Here is a 22,179-nt window from a genome sequence, read left to right on the forward strand (position 1 = left end):
TTTTTTCTTTTATTCATAGAATTAAAGTTGAAAAATAGAGAATGACTTCAAAAATGCATGATTTATATGATCGTTTGCATAAAAAATAGTGTTTATTTTCTTACTCTGAAATATTTAAAATATTATTTATATAAAAAACAGTATCAACAATTTTTCTAAAACATTTTTCTATTTATATAAAAAATAATTTCATAAAATAATTATGTAGCAAATAATTAATAGGAATCTTAAATTTCTCTTGATTTGCAGTAACGTGAAATAATTTTTTTCTTCAAAATACCGCTGTTCTTTCGTGAAAATGATAGAATTTCTAAAAGTTTATAGAAGTAATGTTCAGGAACATCAAATATAAAATTAAAAAAGCTGCTATTTTTCCCAATTTAATATTTTACATAAGAAGAAACATTTCCTAAAATTATAGTCACGAACGTCAACTGTTTAAAAACCTTAACACGAAGAAATGTCTCCAATACTTAAAAAAAAACACATTTTATACTACACAAATGATACATTTTATTAATTCATATTCATGAATGTCAAATATTTTTTTTGAAAAAAACCATTTTTTTAATTAATGGTTATGAATGTTAAATATTTTCTTTGAAATTACACTTTCTTAACTAATGTTCATGACCATAAAATATTTTTTTTGAAAATACATTTTCTTAATGTTTCAAAACGTCAAATATTTTTTTTTTTAAAAACCCGTAACATTTTCTATGATTTATTAGGATAAGATACAATTCCTTATGTGTTACAACCAACTGTAGATATTTATAGATTTTTACATTTTCAGTACAATGATTAAACAATCCAAAGTAAACATGCAGTGTGAATATTTCTCCAAATTATTTATCAAACAAATTCCCAGACTTAATATTACTTTTAAATATTGTTCATGAATGTTAAATATTTTTTTGAAATTTCACTTTCTTAATTAATGTTCATGACCGTCAAATATTTTTTTGAACATACATTTTCTTAATGTTCGTAAACGTCAAATATTTAAAAAAAGAAGTTTAACATTTTCCATGATTTATTAGGCTAAGATACAATTCCTTATGTGTTACAACCAACTATAGATATTTATAGATTTTTACATTTTCAGTACAATGATTAAACAATCCAAAGTAAACATGCAGTGTGAATATTTCTCCAAATTATTTATCAAACAAATTCCCAGGCTTAATATTACTTTTAAATATTGTTCATGAATGTTAAATATTTTTTTGAAATTTCACTTTCTTAATTAATGTTCATGACCGTCAAATATTTTTTTGAACATACATTTTCTTAATGTTCGTAAACGTCAAATATTTAAAAAAAGAAGTTTAACATTTTCCATGATTTATTAGGCTAAGATACAATTCCTTATGTGTTACAACCAACTATAGATATTTATAGATTTTTACATTTTCAGTACAATGATTAAACAATCCAAAGTAAACATGCAGTGTGAATATTTCTCCAAATTATTTTTATCATACAAATTCTCTGGTTAACTAAGGACACTGCAAATATCAGTAACGCTGAAAAACATCCTTTATTGTTTTCCGAAATTCTCCAGAAATATATGTAACTACTTAGCTTAGTGACAAGAAATCATACGAAATTTTTTTAATGAGAAACTTGTTCTAATATATCACTATCGAGAAGAATTTCAAATTGCATCCGTTTTAATATCTCAAATTCTCATTTCAGGATATTGCGAAAGTTCCAATATTTACTTAACCCTAGGCAAGTTTACAATTTAGCTAAAGGCGGCCCTATGGCTGGGTAAGTGCATCTCTCTCCCTTAACTTGTTTGCTTTTTCTTTATTTTTATTTATTTGCCTGATAAGGTTTGACAGCTTGATATTTTCTAGAAATCCTAATTATCTATGGAATGCTGTATAAGCATTGCTCTTTTTTTCCTGTGAGATTCTTAATTACTTATTACGTGTGTCATTTAAAATCTTAGCTAATAAGTGAGTGATAAAAAAAATATTATCGACAAGATATATGCATTAAAAAATTAACTTATATCTTGATTTAATGTTAATATGTTCTTAAATTATTTTTATTAAAATTATTTTTTTTTCTCTTGAAAGCAAATTATGAACAGTATATTTGAGCAGCACTTTGAAAGAGTGCGAAATATACATGGGTAGTCAAAATTATTTTTCCAATTTTAATGTGATAATAAATATCATAACTCAATTATGTTGCTTTTACTACATTACTCAAACATTGTTTAAGTAAAATATAAAATAGATTGTCTATTGTATCCAATAACACTTTTATAAAAAAATTACTTGTCGCTAGCAACAAAATTAATTTATCTTATTTATTGAGTTAACAATTAAGTTCCCTTTGATTTTTTTAAAATATATCATTTCGAAGATCATACAATGTTTTTGACGTATTGATTTAGATGATTCGAAAGACTTTGTTTGTCTTAGCGGTATCAGTGTTTATTCGTGATATTTGTGATATGGACAAATATCATCTAATATGTATAATTCTCTTACGTGGCTCCCAAATTTTAGCTGTATTCCTTTTCCGCCGGTGGCAACGTTTGCTTTCTTTTGTTTACGTTACTATTTCTCTTACACGGCGAATCGACCAATGATTGCCGCTAAAAATGTCACATGCCAAATCTACTGAGGTGGCTTAACATATAGCTCTTTTAAAACCGAAAACTGAAATAACCAGAGGGCATCAGCTGCTGCAATCTCATACTATTAAGCTAGGCAGAAGTGAGTAGTCTTTGTCGATAGATCTCTATTTTAGTATTTTGTCGAAAGCGCTTTTTTTCACGAATTTATATATTACGAATTTATTTGACGATTTTTGATTTATATCACGAATTATACTATAGCACATTTCTAATAGCTTTAACGAATTACATGTCATTTATTTGAATTCAAATTTATTTTAATGACTTCTTATTTACTAAAAAGATTTTAGAAGAAGTAATTTTCTTTTAAAAAAAGTTTTTATATGGATTTGAATGATTGTTTTGAATTCTTAGAATTTTGTGCATTTGTAATGTACCTAAGTTAGTAGAGAGCGAAGCGAGCTTGGTTTGCGAAGCAAACCATATAAGATTGCGTAGCAATTTTCGGGGGTTGGCGAGCGTTAGCGATCAGGGGGCGTTAGTTTTAAAAAAAGTTTTTAAAAAAAATCTATTTCTTTGGTCTTAGAACACATTTCAATATGTAATATTTTCAGTTGTTGATTTTTTATCTAAACGTCAATTTTGTGACAAATTTTCTTAAATTTTAAACGTTAGTTTCCTAAAGTCAAAACATCCGAATTTAGCAACTGAGGAGTTAAGCTATTTCAAAAGCATGGGTAACGCAGGGATCCAGATTTTGAGGATGACGGCATTAAAATACACAGAAAATTTTCCTTCTTTGGCTGAAATATTGAGAGGTATTTTTTGAGATTTCTTATTGAGTGGAACCAACGCCCATTTCTTATTGAGTGGAACCAACAACATATAGCGCTATAAGTGGAACCAACGCCCATTTCTTATTGAGTGGAACCAACGCGTATCCACACCAACGCCCATGTAAAAAAGTAGACGAGGATACAAATAAAAATAACACAATATTTTTAGATATTATTTGGTGAACCAAAACATAAGCAAAATAAGATTCATTAATTACCAAAACACAATTTGTTTTGTAAATTTCTTTGAGCTTTATAAACATCCAAATTATATATAAAATTTGAATTTAAATACTGTTATATTAAGCGTGGCTACTTATCATAGAGAAGAGATGTCCAAGTCAGAGGCTGAACTACATCCTTGAGTTTAATAAATCAATCAATTATCGTAAATTTTGTGGTTGTGAATAGCAACTAGTATGTATATAATGTGTCAAAAACTGAAAGAACTGTACACGATCGGTATGTCAAATCTAAAATTGGAAATTTTAAAAACACCTCGTTCTGATCGTCAAGTTCAGTAGTTAGATAAAGAGCGTTTAAGCCGAATTCTGCAAAAAATTCGTAAAACGATTGGGGACCTGGCAGAGAAAACAGAATGCTCTGAGACTATGAATTCAATGTTACTTCCATACACATCTATTTCACGAAGTTGAAAATTTGGTTAACTCTGCAAATGAGTAATAATCAAATTAAGGGTGTAACATTATACTTACTAAAAGAGTCAGTTATTTATTAAGCGAGTATCGATTAGTCTCGTTAAAAAAATTATCTGCAAAACTGTTACATTTTTACCCAATTTTTTTTTATATTACTGTGCCATGAAATAAAATTTAACCTTCATTCATGTTAATGCATTAAAAAATATTTGTGATTTAGTGGAGTATGATATTTATGAATTAATTCATATTTAATACCGTTTTGTTTGTTCAATTTTATGTTTTCATTCATATTTGAATTAATGTTTTAATTGTTTAATGTTTTTCACAATAAATTAATTATTTTCCTGTGATATATTATTTTATTTCAGGCTGCAAATGTACAAAGATGTGCAAAATTTCAGGGTTCTTTGCTGTGGTGGAGATGGAACTGTCGGTTGGGTGTTAGATACAATAGGTAAATTAAATTAAAATTTTTAATTTTTCTTTCTTATTTAGTTTAATTAATAAATTAAACTAAAATTAAAACTTAGCATTAAAACCTGTTATTTTCTAGAACTTATATAAACTTCGCATTTAAATTTTCATAAAAATTGTGATAAAATTTTTTTATGAATCTTACAATTATCAAAATTTTCCTGCTGCACAGTTCTTTGATAATAATTCTTATTATGCCCAAAAAATAACTCATAAAATTAAAAAGTGTTCGGTGACATTATTTATGCAGTCGTGTTCTCAATGCGATACCTGCAAGTAACGTAGTGTGGGTATCTCGATTCTGATTGGTTGTTGAAACGTGGCATTTGTTTACGTTAGCAACTGTTCTTTCCATTCTATTCCGGGTAAGCCAAGCTCGTCAAGTATTATTTCTCTTAAGTCTAAATTCTTTCACAAAGATTCTTTCTCAGAGAATTCAATTCTTTCACTATATATTTACACAAAGACAGGTATGAAGCCATGTAAAATCTAAGCAAACTGATTATGCATCGAAGTTGCCAGGTACACAAAATTAAAATATATCACGGTTACAATGAAATACATAAACAAATAATAAATCTGAAGTTAATTAAATGAAGTAGACGAGAAAGAATTATATTTTAACTCATTCGATGTGCGATACGGTTTTGCATTTAAGTTATCGTTAAATAACATTCTAACTTATGTAGAAAAACTTAGATCAGCTTTAATACGCCATTTTGCAGATGAAGAATAGCTGACGTCACATGCGTGGGTAAGCGAGGTCTTCTTGAAGTGAATCCAATGAAAGCATTTTTTCAACATCGATGTCGTCTTAATATAGAAGCTTTTTAGCGTATTTTTTCGAAGATTTTGTAACTTTATAACAATAACTTTAACTCAAGACTGGAAGGTTAAGTTTGACCTTCTTTAGCCACAATTTTCTCTAATAAGCAAAATGACGGAAAATGTCTTTCTGCTGGAAAAGCAACGCATTAGAGAAAACTAAAATCACTTGTATCTAACATTTTAATATGAAAAAATTACTCTAACCCTGCATCATTTGGACTCTTAAAATGTATAAAAACTTCGAATTATTATTTGATTATACTGATTTACATTTCAGAGGGAAAGTTCTCGCCAAATGAACAATTCTTTTCTTACAAAATTAATATATTTTTTTAAAAAAATATTCGAGGTAATCCGTTTAAGTCCAATAAATCAAGTATACTCCTATAAAATTGTAGTTGTTGAACTACAATGTAGGAATCGCAGTAATTTTTTAATGAGAAAAAAATATGTTGATAAAATATTGATAATACTTTATAGCTGTGCCATGCGGACGTGACATGAACTAGCTAACATGATGGATGGTCCGCATTAAACAGTTGATTTGCTTAATATTAAGTGCTCAAAGAAAAGAAAAAAGATCCGGTGAAGTAAATAAAGTCTCTCGGTAATAAACAATATAGAAAAAAAAAATGAGCAAAATGCTATAAACGAAAAATGAAGGAAGAAAATTTAGCTATAAACAAAAAAATGAAGAAAAAGTATAATGAGCAAAAATTTTATAAATAAATAAACAGCATGAATCAACTAGTGGTATCCGTTCATCGAATTCTACCCCAGATATAATTCTGGAAGGGGAGTAATGTGGCGTAACTACCACTACAAATATTAAATACCGAATCACCAATGTATAAGACATGTTAACTTAATTCTATCATGAGGCACCTTCTGATAGATAAAGGTTGACATAGTTGATTTATAATTCCCCACAACAGTTCCGTTAATTTCTTTTCATAAAGAATTTTAAAAAAAGGAAAATGATCTTTATTTATTTATTTAAAATTTCTAAATTAAATTTTCTGAAATACCACTTGAATTTATTTTCATATTTCTATAATTTCGATTCATTTTTATTATGTCATTTGCGGCATCATTCAAATCAAATGAACAAACAGCTGCATATATAAAATAGCAATATTTTGTTACATGTTTCATACTCTCTATTGCCATCAAATGTAAATAATATGAATCCTTTATTTCAGACAAAATGAATTTCGCTAGCCCGCCTCCTCTTGCCATTTTGCCCTTGGGAACTGGTAATGATCTAGCCAGATGCTTAGGCTGGGGTCCAGGTATGTACCAATTCAACATGTTTTTTACCCAAAAACTATTCTCAAAAAAATCTCTACTTTCACAAGAAGACAATCTCCTACTGCATTATCCCAATCAATAATTCTTTCTTCCTGTTATTCAGACTAATGTAGTAAATTTAGGAAAGGGAAGAAAAGAAATTCCACATTCCTATTCCTTCAAAGTACTCAAATATGTCTTTAGGGAAGAAAAAAAATAGGCTGGAACAGGCTGTGTAAACAGATGGATGTAACAAAGATAACGAAAAGGGGAAGTAAAATATTTGTAGAAGTCATTCCATACGAATCATTTGATTGTTAAAACAAGCAGTAGCTTTTTTTCTTTTCTTTTTGTAAAGAGAACGCGTAGATAAACGTGAATTGACGTTCATGATTTACAACAATTCTGCTTTAAAAAAAAGTGAGAATTTTTATTATCACGTCACACTTCAGAAACGTCTGCTAATAATAATTAAATAAAATTTAGAAAACTATTCCAAAAGTGTGTCAGTTATCAAATCGTTTGAGTTTTTAAGGAATTATTTCTTACATACAAATTTTAATGAATGACTTACTTTAAAACAATATTTGCGTATTAAACTTAGTTGAAGAAATCTATCGTTGAGTAAATTTTTTCGATTGAGGAAATTATTTGCTAATTGAAACTAGCAAGCATTCTTTTTTTTTTATTTTGTAATGAGAACATACACTTAAACTTGATTGATTTGCGCCTAATATTTTTCAAAAAAGTTTACATATTTTTACTGTCACGTTAGAATTGTTCTGCTGTGAAATTTTTCTTTTATTTATAAAGAGAACATACACCTAAACTTGAACTGATGTTAATGATTTACGCCAAATATTTTATACACAAAGAAATATATAAAGAGTTCCAACTCTAACGTCAGAGCATGTAAAAAGTCAACGTGTTTTTTATTGATGAGTGCCAAAATGGCAATTGTCTGGCCCAAATTGTTTTAGCTCCACTCAATGGTATCTGTTAGATTGATAATTTAATAAGTTTATCGTTATTTTTTATTAATTTTAATTCAATTTATAAAATTTTCCAATCGTTTGGTCATTTGTTTTTTTATTAATCAATTTCTTTATTAGGATGCAATTTCTTTATTAGCAATGAATTGCTTTGATGATAATTCGTTAAAACTGTTGTTTGTTAATTAAGACAAAAATACATTTTACAAAGTAAATTACGATTTCATTTAAATATTTCAATTTCTTGTCATTTTTCTTGTTCTTAGTATCTATTTCAGTGTTGAATTTAATTCGTACCAACATGGGTGAAATGCACTATTAACAAAACAAATGGAAACGATGGAAGAATAAATACAGAAAATAAACTTCCTTTTAAACAAATGGAAGATTTCTTCTAACTCTTTTATGGAAGAATTCTCTAATTCTTCTATTCTTCCTTTTAAACAAATGGAAGAATAAATACAGAAAAACGTTATTAATGTAGATTTTTTTCTTCTCTCTGATTATCGTAAAATTTATTATATGAAAGAGTATTAATACACCGGGCTAAATAATTTTCTTGTATTATAAATCTAAAATGTAAAATAAAAAATTCGGAGTTGATTAAAAAATGTTATGCAACATTAATTCAAGCAATTTAATCTTAATTTTGATTGAAATAAAGTCTAAAAACTAAATTTTAAAACAACAAATCACGAATAATTATTATTTATTTATAACACAAATATAAGCGTACAGAAGTAAATAAAAAATATGAAAAAGAAACTACATAATATTCCATAGAGTGTCAACTATTCACCTCTGCTGAATCAACTAACCGTTTTCATTAAGCGTTGCTATAGGGTTCTGTAGGCAGTTGGGACAAGAGAAACGCGTTGTGATGACCTCAGAGTGGATCGTTATAAAGTATTATAGATCGTGATTTTTTTTAAAAGGTATAATTATTTTTATCGTCAGTTAAAAATTGTTCTGCTTATAGCTCTTAAAGTTTATATTTAGAATTTAGGAAACTATTCCAAAAGTTAATTAGTACGGAATTATTTTTACAAAATGATTTTTTCAAAACGATTTCTGCCTTTCTAACCGTTTTACAGAAACAATTTGCTGCTTAGTTTTTTAAAAGAATTGTTTTAATTTATATGTCAAAAATTAAAAACGATAACTCAGTGAAAGTTTGATATTGCATATTTGGACAATGTAACTTCCTACTTTTTTTAAAATTTCAGAAATTTCGATTATATATATATTCGATTCGAAAATAAAATATACGATTTCTTAAGAAATAGAAATATTCTTTTCTTTTTTTATTAATGCTTGCGCAAATGTAATTTTTTAAGAAAATAATTCATATTTTTTTTATTGAAACACAATATTTTTAATTATATCAAATTTTAAAAGCACCATTTTTTAAAAATTTTGTAAACTTATTAAATTGAACAAGTATACCAAAAAAATGAGTTTTAAGAATTTTTTTTAAAAAAAAATTAAAAATATGTCCCCGACGCCCTTAAAGAAATATTTTTCTGCGAATCAGCATTAAAAAAAATAATAAAGGTACCTAAAATGTTTATTTGTTATATTAGTAGTATATTTTCATCTGTATCTTAGTCTTACAGTCAAGAAAAGGCGTCAGACTTTTGTTATAATTGAATACTCTAAAAATTTAATTATTTAATGCATTTAATTCATTTTTCAATTATTTTAATGTAGTAATTAGATTTCTTTAATGCTCTATTCCTACGTATCTTTTTCTGCCTAAAAATAAATATAACTTGTAATATTGTAATATTTAATTGATTTATTAAAGTATTGTTATGGTAAAAGAAAGCATTATTTCAAATTCATTTTGTTTTGTTGTGTATTTCATCTCTGTAGCAATTTTAAGCAATAACGATTTTTCCTAATAGTAACCTATCTTACCAAAAGCAAACGCTTTATTCCTTAAGACATAGAGATTGTTTTCAAATCTGTAGCAAAATCGTATCTAAAACTTTTTATGGTATATTTTTAATGAAAGCTTCTATAATTCGCAAAAGTATTACACAACAATTTTAAATCACAAACATTTTTCACGAATGTCCAATTACACTCAAAAAAGTTGCCTGTAGCTATATCTGGAGTGCATTATTTTGTTTATGCAGGTTATGAAAATGAAAGTCTTCCTAAAATTCTAAAGAAATTAGAAAAATCCGTTCCATGTCCTATGGACAGGTGGAAAATTGAAATTAGTTCTTGCGGAAGTACTGAAGAGAAAGGAGATCCCATACCGTGCACCATTTTCAATAATTACTTTTCCATTGGTGTGGTAAGTGTGATGCTCTTCAATCTTTAAATTATCACGATTATTGTTAAAACAATTGCACCGAGCAATTTTCAATAAGTATTTCGTAATGTTAGTGTAATAATACTTTGATTATTATTTGATATTATTATTTTTTGATTCTTAGTTTATACTATTAATTTTCTGATTGCTTTTTTATATTACTTTTTGCATGATTATAATTTGATATCATTATTTCATAATTACTTAATACCCTTATGATTATGGTAATTGCTTAATATTGTAAGTACGAATATTAATCTGATATTATTTTTTTTAATTCTTACTATCATTGTAGAATCAAAAGTGAACAATTATTTTATAATTTAACTCAATAAATACTTCAATAGAGTTATATTTACCATATTATTTTTTATGCAAAATTATTTATCAATACTTAATGATTTTAAAATTTATTTTAAAAATTTATTCAAAAAACTGAAAAATTTTTAAATATGATCTACATATTTTTTTAATTAATGAAATATACTTTTATAAACTTACGTGTCTGTACAGTATGTTTTAAAGTTCAGTTAAATATTTTTATTTTTTAGTTTGTAAAGATATAGTTCTTGTTTACTACTTTTAGTTGTCAATCAGTTATATACACAAACGTATATTACTAAATTGTTTATGAACTTCAAATCTTTTATTTTATTTATGCAACTGTTTTTGGCTCTGAATTGTTTCGGTATCTGTAAACTTTTTTCTCTCATCTAAGTTCAGTGTAATTTTTTCATAATTTGAAAAATATAAGTTTGCTTAATTTACTCCCAGAATTTTTTTATTTTTAACAAATGAAAGTATGTTTTAGAAGCAAAACTTTCAATTTAACAATTTTAAAGTCATCATGGTGAGCATTTGTTTCTTAAGTTTTAAAAATCAATGTTGCCAAATCAACTTTTCATTATATGTTACAGGATGCGTCTATAGCAATTAAGTTTCATTCAGAAAGAGAAAAGCATCCTGAGAAATTTAACAGTCGGTAAGTATAATAAATATTAAATTATTTTTAATTTTTGTTTGACTTCTTTAATTTAATGCACTACCTTTGTGCAGTATGTAGTTTTCCGTGGGTAAACCAGTATTTTTTAAATATTTAAATATCTATTACAACTTTAAGCTCTTGTCTGAATAAGATTAATGCCTCGTTCTTTTTTGGATATATTTCTAATCCTCTCTGAATAAACAGAATAATTTAAATGGATAAAAGTTTTCTTTTAACGTTCCGTAATGGAGAAAAAAATTTCTCTAACGTTTATAATTAGATAAAACGTTCACTCTAGCGCTCACTTTTTCGTCTATGTAACCCTAAATGAACAACTCCCAGCATTATAAAAAAAAGTTCATCAGGTGCTGTGAATATACTAATCAGAAAACAAAAAGAAAACATTGTTTGCTCTGAAAATATTTAATGTGAAGTATGAAATTACGAATTTATTCTAGGTGCATAATATGATGAAAATGAATAAAATACGCTAAATTACGGTTTTCATAAACAAATTGTTCTAAACTTTGAGAATAGTTATCAGAGAAATGTAATTCTTCATTATTGAATATAGTTATTTTATTTTGAATTTAAAAGCTCAAAGAGAAATACTTACTGATTTTTTTTTATAAATACATGTTCTTTTCATAGAATATTCAGTATACTGTTAGTGATATATTTCAATATTCAATATATTTTGCTTCTTTTTTTTCATTGGCATTTTACATAAATTCATATAAACAACCAAAATATTAAGTTTATTATAGATTAATGATTGGATGGAAATATAATTATAGTTAATCATAAAGAATCCTAACTTTCGGAACCCCTGTAATTGTCCACTGAACACTCATAGGGAATCGCTGTGCTTTGATGTTTATTCATGGATAAAATGTTCACTCTAGCGCTCTTTGGGCAAAATTTCTAATCAAACATTATTGGATAAAACTCAATTTAACATTAAAAGTATAAATATATGCCTTTTTTCTCTTTTTTAACATTTGACATTTCGCACTTCTACTAGACTGCTTTGTTAGGTTATTTCTTGTTAATGAGCAGATTTTATCACTGTTATTTAATAAGAATATAATACATGTAGCTAAAACATTCAGTACGAAATTGCCCTGTGGGTAACCTTTCGGAAGATTAAGTAAAGGTATACCGCAGCTGGCAGTTAATAAAAAGGTTTTTTTCACCTATGTGAGTCTAATGTAAGAGGAGATGAAGTTAAGATATCGTCATTCATTAACTGTCGTCGTTTAATATTTTTATGAATTGCTTATCTTGCAATCATCGTTACCAGGAATGCTTTTTAAATAGCTAGTGAATGAAGGAAAAAATATTGATGGAATAAAGAAATGGAATTTGAAAATTGGTACATAAATGAATCCATAAATCGTAGTAAAATGAAACCAGTGTAAATTGATCACGTGTTGCCTGGTGTGCACTGCTTTGGTGCACTGATTGGTGTATATTGTTCTCTTAGAGAGATGAATCGTTTTTTCAATCTATTCTTACATTATGTCATTCCTATAAAAATCATATTATGCTTGTGTGTATCATATTATTCATACAATTCTTATGTATCCACCAATCAAAGGGCAAAACTTTTTCACGTGACTTTAAAATTTTATTTATCAAATATTTCATTAATCTTAACAAATGAGATTTGGAACCAGAATAAGTTAGATACGTAAATTTAAAAATATACTGATTTGTTTTAGCTAATTATTTATTATAAAAAGTATACGAAAAACATATATACTGTTAGAATAATTACAATTTTAACCATTTCTATGGCATGAAATTTAATTTTTTTTTCTTAACTATTAGTTACAAAAACTCTCGATAGTTTTTCCATACGGTTCAAAATCGATTAGAATAACTTTGAAGTCTATTTTACCAATTCAGTCGAAGGCTAATACTATAAAATATAGCATAGAAAATATCCTTTTTCTGCTCTACTTATTAAAGGTTTTGAAGAGCCAGATAATGAAACTCCAGAAATGAATTTGACTGATCTCACTGGTCAACATAAAAAACAAGTATGTGGTTAGATAGCAAAGATTTTGCTCTCTTTTTATAACACAAGAAACTCATTTCTTGACAATAAAGATCAACTTACAAGGGTGGTGAATTTACAAAATTTGTCAACTTAACTGTTTTCACTGTATTAATAAATGTGTGCATTATTATATTGATAATTTATGATACGTGAATGGACAAATCCATTTGTGAATGAATAAAAATTATTATAAACCTATAGTATATGGAAGGGTAGTCAGCAAAAATATAACTAAATTCATGGCATTAGCAAATAGAATCACAAATCTGCAACCACTAAAAATTAATAAATATGAGTTTGAACAAGTGACTCAATTTAAATATTTAGGTACTATAGTAAGCAATAATAATGACATAAAAATTGAAATCAAAAATAGAATCAACATGGCGAACCGATGCTATCATGGATTGAGAAACCAGTTCAAATCTAAATACATAAATTGTGAAACAAAAATACAGTTCTACAAGACACTAGTAGGGCCAGTAGTTTTATAGGGCAGCGAATTTTGAGCAATTAGCAAAGCAGACGAAAAGAAACGGATAGCTTTCGAGACACAAATGTTAACAAAATTTTTTGGTGCAGTTAGAGAAACCCGAACCGAATTCTTTACAACCATGAATTACAATTAAAATACAAAGAACCTTACATAGTTAAAATGATCTAGGTTTTTCAAATAAAGTGGCTAGTCATGTACAACTCCAATTCAAAATATTAGAATAACCAAAAAAGGCATTGTATTACCTTATAAAATGCGTGATATCTTTAAAAATAAACAACGGTGGCGAGCGGAAATATTATTAACCGTCCACAATTAGTTGACGTATAATATTATTGTTCACACGCACCTAAAGAAGTGTTAGAGATTTTATAAAAAAATATTGAAATTTTTCAAAATATTAAAATATTTCCAGAGGCGATTCAAAATATTAGAATATCTGTAAAATTGTATGCTTGGTCAACGTTAATCATAAAATTTGCATAAGTTGCGCCACTGTAGAGCTAGTACGCGTATAAAAAGGCTCGTTTGAAAATCAGATTTAGTTAGTTGGGAGTTAAAATGGGTCGAACGAAAGACATACCGGACACTACCAAGACAGCGATTGTGACTCTACGCAATGAGGGAATTAGTCAACAAATGATTGCCAAAAAAGTGAATTGCTCTCAAGGAACTGTAAGTAAAATTTTAAAAGATTATTCTACAAATCAAAGTTTTAAAAATAATCGCTCAAATAGTGGTCGTAAACGAATAACCACACTGAGACAAGACAGAATGCTGAAACGTGTCGTCACTAAAAATCGCTTCCAGAGCTTGAGATTCATAAGTAGAAAGTGGAGAGAACAAGGAGTGGATGCCTCAACATCTACCACACTACGACGACTCCATGAACTTGATTTTCAATCACGTGTGCCCAAGAAAAAGCCGTTACTTACACGCAAACAAAAACGAGCCAGAGTGAGGTGGTGCAAAGACAGATTGCAATGGGGTATTCAGGACTGGAATAACGTACTTTTTAGCGATGAATCGATGTTTTGCGTTTCCCACGGTCATCAGGGTGTCCGTGTTTGGCGTTGCAAGCAAGAAGCTTTTACCACAGATTGCTTGAAAGGCTCAGTGAAGTTTAGCACTTCTGTAATGATTTGGGGGTGTATGGGTGCTGAGGGCTTAGGAAAGCTGTGCATTTTGAAAGGAAGGGTAAATTCTGAAGTATACAAGGAGATACTTGAACATTTTATGATTCCGTCATCGGAAGATCTATTTGAGGATGATTTTATCTTCCAACAAGACTCTGCATCTTGCCACACGTCAAACGCCACCACTACTTGGCTTACTAACAATAAAGTCAAATTACTTCCTTGGCCGGCCAATTCACCCGATTTGAACCCCATAGAGAATATATGGGGTTTAATGAAGAAACGTCTTCAGGATTTAGCTCCAAAGGACAAAAATGAACTCATAGAAAGCGTGAAATCCGTTTGGGCAACTATCAGCAAAGATGACTGCAAAAAAGTAGTGCATCGTATCCAAAATCGTTTGCGTGACGTTATTAAAGCTAAGGGAGATGCCACTAAGTATTAACCATTCATGCAGATTTAATTTAAATGAATTATGCTATTTTTGTTCATGTTATTCTAATTTTTTGAACTACTGTGAAAATTATTCTAATTTTTAGAATTTTTAGAAAAAATTCATTGTAAGAACTTTTGCAATATCATAATAATTTATTTATGTTATGTTCATCTACAAAACATGTAGAATGTGATAACACACTTCAAAATTCTCAGGTATTCATTTTTACCAAAATAAATGCATATCTCAAACCACTATGTGCTTTATTTATCATTATTCTAATATTTTGAATTGGAGTTGTATAAGCGATTAAATTCCTGTTTAAAAGAATAACCTTAAAAACACCAGAGGGGAAAAGAAAAAGAGGAAGACCTAGTTGGTAGGATAGTTAGATAGAGTAGAGAAGTGGTTAAGGGACTTGACAGTTAATAGAGGATAGATCATCAAATAGATCTAGATGGGGTAAACTGACTGAGACGGCCTTGACCGGTAACCGACTGTAGTGCCTAAGAAGAGTCAACGACCATACCTATTATGTTTTTATCTGTGTTACTCCTATTTTATTCAAAAATTTTCTCTTTTTAGGATGAAGAACAAAATGTGGTATTTTGAATTTGCAACATCCGAAACATTTTTTGCTACCTGTAAAAACTTACACGAAGATGTTGATATTATGGTAAGTGAATATTTTTTCAAAACTATTAAATTAATAAGCATATTTTTATAAGCAGATTACTGGGTAATGAACTAGAACTAATTAGATTTAAATTCAACATAAATGTGAGATTTCATTAACTCGCATTCAGCATAAATAACTGCATAATTATGGAAATAAATTACTGCAATTGCATAAATTACTGCATAATATTGTACGGTAAAAATGGATTTTACGGATGAATTTTTGATTGTGAATGGATAGGGATGGATTTTTTTACAGTGTATTAAACCAACTTTCAACTTAATTCTATGATTATTGCATGATTTAAATTTATAAAAAAGAAATTTAAAAAAAAACTGTTTTTTCGAACGCGCAAATGCGCGTTCGAAAAATTAGTGCCATCAAAAATTCCTCCACAAAGGCCAAATTCTCCCAATACTTGATCCAGTCCTAGTTCACCTTGTCTTCTGGGTTGGGTACAAAATTGCAAGGCTAGGGGTTGTACATTGATAGTCGTAAACTGAGAATTAGGTAGACTGTTAAACACTGGTTACAAAATAAAATGCGATAATCATAACTGTAGTTTATAAACACTTTGTCCATTTTCTCAATGCGAGTCATATCTTTTTTATTTAAAGCCAAACCATTTTAACGCGCATTTTGAAAAAAAATTCTATATGCATCTGAAACTTCACTTTTTTTCTTCATTTTTTAAAAGCACATATTAAGATATGTCCGTTTTCTTAGGCACGTATTTAAACTATTTTCATTTTTTTCAAGTGCACAATTCGCACCCAGTTCGTCGGGCTGCCAAAGCAGGGTAGCCATCCCCTCTGCAGAAGATCAAAATTACGATCGCATGTCTTCAGATCATCCTCAGGGATGTTCCCCAGACAGTCGCCAATAGCCTATTGTGCAACTCTAGTGCGACGTAAATAAAAGCACCTACCTCAAGTGCACAATTCGTATATTTTCGAAATAGAAAATTCAGCAGCGATATATATACAGTAGATGTAGTGTTAAGCATATTTTGACTTATTACATTCGTTTTCAACTTTTTTAAATGTAATTACTTTTTTTTAATATTATGCCCAAACATGGATCTGCAAGTAAATTTATTTGATTTAGTGTGATGGCGTATCCTTAGACTTGGCAAATGGACCATCTCTGCAAGGTATAGCTGTTCTAAACATCCCAAGTATTTACGGAGGGTCCAATCTCTGGGGAGACAGTGCCCAGAAAAAAAGAACTCGGTCCAAACGTAAAAAAGATAGAGAGAACTCTTCCAGTAGTTTTAATTCAATTGATCTCAGTTCAGCCATTCAAGGTAAGTCTCTTTTTAAATCAATTTGAGTCATTTATTCATTAGTTTATGACACTAAAATTTTAAACAAAATACAATTTCACCATAGCGACGCTTTCCTGGAATTTCTTTAATTTCCTGGTTACTTTTCACAATGCACAACTACACACTGCGCGTGACAGACAACAATACCTTAGGAGTTGCAATGGAAAGTTTTTTGCCACCACCCCCTAAACCTCGAAACTCGAAACCAGGTAACTCATCTTTTCAAACACTTGAAATCCTTTCTTGCTGACAAGCAGTTGCAGGACCGGGACAGGAATTTAACATATTTTGTACTAGAAGATGGAGAAAATGACATCTGAAACGGTGAAAGATTATTGAAGTAACCCTCTGATTGTTTTTCGACGAGATTCTGTGAATGAAGTTGGTTAATCCGTGTTTCAGTTTTTTTTTAAACAGCTATCTGGTTACACGACAACAAATAGGTGTAGGTGAAAAGTTGGTCTAAGGAAAGTCGTCAGTCTAACAGAAAGTTCCGAATCATCAACTTATTAAGTTGCATCCACCTAACATTACACATAGAAGTTCTATAAAGATTGTTTTAGATTTGTAATGTCATTCTAAGCAAAACTTAACACTAAAATTTTTTTAACTTTTATTTATTTTTATGAAATATGTATTGCAATGCTTCTGAAAACACATAACGTAATAGCGAAAATAGACTCAAAGACAAACAGTTGTTAAAATGAATTTAAGATTCACTGATTTATGTCAAATCATGTGCAATCTATGTGTTTGCAGATATAGGAGATCGTATGATTGAAGTAATAGGATTGGAAAATTGTATGCATGTAGGTCAAGTGAAAGCTGGTCTTCGCGCTTCGGGACGCCGGCTGGCCCAGTGTTCCTCTGTTGTGATAAGGTAAATCTTTTTTCCTCACTTATAGTGTCAATTGACGTACTAACATACGAGTCAAAGTTTATTGAAAAAAGTTTGAGACATTTAATTGAAAAATCAATATTAACCCACCTTTTTATTTTTACCTTTAAATTACTAACTTTTTAATTTTACTTTTAATTTAACCCACCTTTTTATTATTCCACCTTTTTATTTTAACCCACCCTTTTACTGGTTTATCCAGTTACATGATAAGTCTACTTTTATTCTGCATTAATTTATCCATTTATGTTCCAAGTTCCCTGAATTTTATTTAACTTTTCATATTCATTCTATGCACAAAAAGTGTTCCTGCAAAGGCAGTTTGCATAAATCAGAAAAACATTTCCATCTTAAACATATTTTCACATCTTTTACTGTCATCTTCAACTTACCGTTCCCACTGAGACCAGCTTATATAATTTAAATTAATATTATTTAATTTTGGGTTCTAGAACTTTGGAAATTCTCCGTTTTAAACGAAATTACGCTTTAAATGGTATCTGATGAAACTAAGCGTATTTCGTAGTCAGAAATCAACCTGGATATAAATAAATTTTAAAACATATTTAAAGAAGTTTTCCAACATTTTTTTTTAATTAATAAATCAAATAAATCATAAAATAAAATAAGTGAATTACTATTTTTTTCACTAAATTTAAAGAACGTTTATGTTTCAAAAAATACCCTTATATTATATACACTTTTGTAGCTTATTTTAACTGAATAGTTTTTTTAACTTATAAGACACTTTTTTATAAATAAATTGATTTTTTACGATGAAAACAGCTTAGAAGGAAAAAAAAACCTGCACCCTTGTTTTTTAAAAAAAAAATTTTATATAAGAATGTTTAATAATGTTTTAAATTTAAGAAACATTTTTGTCTTTCCAAAGTTTTAGGGAAAAAATAAGTTAGGAGCAGCAGATTTTTAAAAACACCCCATTATTGTACAATAAAAGGACGAAGAAAAAAAAAACTTCTTTTTTTTTCATGCATTTCTGGAAATAATCTATTCGAATATCTTCGTACTTTGAAAATAAGATTGGTTATTTCGTTCAATCTCATTATTTGTCTGCTGTGCCAAAAATATTTATTCAAGATGCCTTTGGATGTGTTAATCAGTATGTATAAACATGTTTTCGTATTAGATTTACAAAAGATTCTAAGGCTATTGTGATCAAAGTTAACACCACTACTTGTAATCGATTTTGGGTAAAGGAATTAAAGCTGACTGGTTGACAAAAGAATGTCACGCTCCAAAGCATTCTAAGAATAAGTCTGGAATGCAATTTTCCTGAATATGTTTTTGGCTGCCATTTCAATTCTTTCAGCCTTACTTATTAGTTTCCTTTTTATTTTAAACGTTTCGCCACCAATTCAACTAACATAATTGTATGCCTTTTTAATTATCGTTATTAGTTTTCATATTTTACAAAATGTTCTTAGAGCTATTGGGAGTACAAATTAGTTCAGTCCGTTTTTAAGAGATGGCTCTGCTGTTATAAATGTTTCATGATGGCAGCTGGTTTCGGTGGTTTCAGAGAGGTTAAACATCTGTCAATACTATTCAGTTTATATCGCTTTGAGTTTCATACAAAAACACTGTTTTTTACTTTGTTGAGTATGTCAAGTTTTGTGGTAACTAAGCGGGATTTTTGCGGGAGGTTTTATGCTTCTGCTTTAATTGGACGAAAAGTACAGCTGAACACCATCGAATGCTTGTAGAAGTTTATGGTGACAATGCTCCAACTGATAAATCATATAGGAAATGGTTTCGACGTTTCAAGAATGGTGAAGGAAGAATAGTTAATAGTTTTGTATACTATTAGCTGTTACAACCTGGTGATGCCATTACGGGCGATCGGTATAGGCTACAATTAATTTGTTTGAGCCGTGCATTACGAGAAAAACGGCCGGAATACGAACAAAGACATGTCAAAGTTATTCTTCTGCCTAATAACGGTCGGCCTGATGTCGCAAAAGTAGTTAAAAATTATTTAGAAAAGTTCAAGTGGGATGCCTTACCACACCCGCTGTATTCGCTGGACATTGCTCCTTCTGATTACTGGTGGTTCCGACGGATGCAGCACGATTTGGCTGGTCACCAGTTTACTTCTTTCACAGAAATCGAAAATTGGCACCAAACGCCTCAAAAGACTAGACATTTTTTCGAGATGGAATTCGAAAATTTGACTGAGAGGTGGGAAAAAGTAGTAGCCAGCGATGGACAATACTTTGATTAATCTGTTCACTCATTTTGTTCTGAAACAAATGCATTTTTGATCACAAGAAAAACGGGCCGAACTAATTTGTACACCCAATATTTTACAACCTTTCCCTCTCCATAAAGGTTTTTTGCACTCTTTTTTATAGTATTTGAAAACAAATAAACAAAATGCGATCTTTCTATCAAACTATTTTTTAAATGTTCAATAAGAGAATCACTTTCTATTTTAAGTTTTTAAGAATAGTTTTTTGGCAAATTTTATGACATTAAGACTCTGTAAGATACTTAGAAAAATGTCCTTTTGTTACCAAAGTGTATAAAATTGTAATACTAATATTAAAATTTTTCAAAAATATATGAGCGTATAGTTTATCTTAAAAACGATTTTACATTACTTACTATAAAAAAATTTAGTATTGCATTTTTCTATAAAATGATTTCACATTTGTCATATGAAACGCCTGTCTAACTGAAAAGTACCAAAATTAGATCACAAACGCGACATTTGAGAACTGATGACTCAGGGGATAGAGAGTTCGCCTTCCAATGGAACCGGGTTCGAATCCCAGTGATGGCTGGTCGATACGAATTCCGCATACGGCTTACACTGTCATAAAATATCCTCAGTGGTAGACGGATCATGGGTTAGAGTCCCCATGCCATCAAGCTAACCGTGGAAGTTTTTTGTGGTTTTTCTCCCCATATAACTCAAATGCGGGTTAGATCCATCCAAAAGACTTCCACTAAGGTCAATTTCTCCCAATACGTGATCCAGGAGTTCCTTGTCTTCTGGGTTTGGTTCAAAATTACAAGGCTACGGAGTTGAACATTAGTAGAAACCCAAAATTGGATCGGCTGCCCAACAAACTATACATTTCCATGATGGTTTAATGGGAATTCTTATCGGTTGTCAGGAATAAACCATCAAAACAATTTTTGTTAAGTTGGTTGTTCAATGACGGTTATAAAATAAAATGAAAACATAGTGACGTTTTGCTCTATTTTCAGAACTATCTTCGAGGACCCCGACTAAAGATTGATTAAACTTGTCCTGTCAGTCATAAACAACTGTGCAAACTCATGGCAGTTACGAAAACAACATATTTTTTACAATAAAACGTTATATAAACGTTGCAATAAACGCGACTGAGCCTTCGAAAAACAGCCTTAAATTAATTTTGATAGGATTGATACAATACTAACAAAATAACAATTAAACAGTTATAATACTCAAACATGATCGTGTGCAACACCACTCTTCGGAGTATGAAGGTAGGGAATATTCGTAACAGAATCAAACAAGAAAAATGAGTTAATCGGGAGCATGGCTGTACTTTCAGTGATTCGTAGACCCCTACCGTAATTCAATAAAGAATCTATGACAGTTTAAGATTTTCTGTCGCATTTGATCCTACTCGTACTGCTGTTTTTAAACCCTTAAAGATCAAGAGAAGGGAGTTGTGAGTTATTGTTGCCCTCCTTGTTAGAGCGTACCAGACATACTCTACAGGGTTGAGATCTGGGTACCTGACCGAAATTATATATTCTTCATTTCTTAGCTATCTCCAGTTTCCAAAAAATCCCTGATTGAAAAAAACAAAAACTCTAGGTGACAACGCGTTGTTATCCATTAAAAGAAAATCATGATTTAATGCAAAACACTCCTGGTAAACCAAAATTGACCATGAAAACGAAGCTTAATCTTGAAATATCCATTTTCATTCTTTTCCAAGACATTATCCTTATGCCTCACATCAGGGACAGTGACTCGTTTTAAGACTTGCAAATTATGTCCCTTATTGGTATGCGACTATCCAACTTGTTGTCTACTCAGACCCTCAAACTGTCACTGTCATAAAGATTGATTTCTCGGACAATGGACAGTATGTAATTGACCCCTGACATTGGAGACAAGTCTGAGAATTCT

At 29.5% G+C, this 22,179-nt stretch overlaps 1 protein-coding gene across 8 annotated transcripts in view; it reads left to right on the top strand.

The window, feature by feature from the left end:
• Positions 1-22,179, top strand: part of Dgk (diacyl glycerol kinase 1) — a 464,938-nt gene that overhangs the window by 435,032 nt on the left and 7,727 nt on the right. For all 8 annotated transcript variants that reach the window (XM_087159924.1, XM_087159926.1, XM_087159928.1 and 5 more), the window contains exons 19-26: positions 1,702-1,776; positions 4,466-4,551; positions 6,602-6,691; positions 9,823-9,986; positions 10,922-10,986; positions 15,708-15,798; positions 16,909-17,107; positions 17,888-18,008. In XM_087159924.1, the coding sequence (XP_087016050.1) occupies positions 1,702-1,776; positions 4,466-4,551; positions 6,602-6,691; positions 9,823-9,986; positions 10,922-10,986; positions 15,708-15,798; positions 16,909-17,107; positions 17,888-18,008 (891 nt within the window). The remainder of the gene's footprint in view (positions 1-1,701; positions 1,777-4,465; positions 4,552-6,601; positions 6,692-9,822; positions 9,987-10,921; positions 10,987-15,707; positions 15,799-16,908; positions 17,108-17,887; positions 18,009-22,179) is intronic.

Source organism: Parasteatoda tepidariorum, chromosome 3 (assembly GCF_982258835.1).
Source record: "Parasteatoda tepidariorum strain Cologne lab strain chromosome 3, Ptep-v5.0, whole genome shotgun sequence".
Classification (NCBI taxonomy): Eukaryota; Metazoa; Arthropoda; class Arachnida; order Araneae; family Theridiidae; genus Parasteatoda; species Parasteatoda tepidariorum.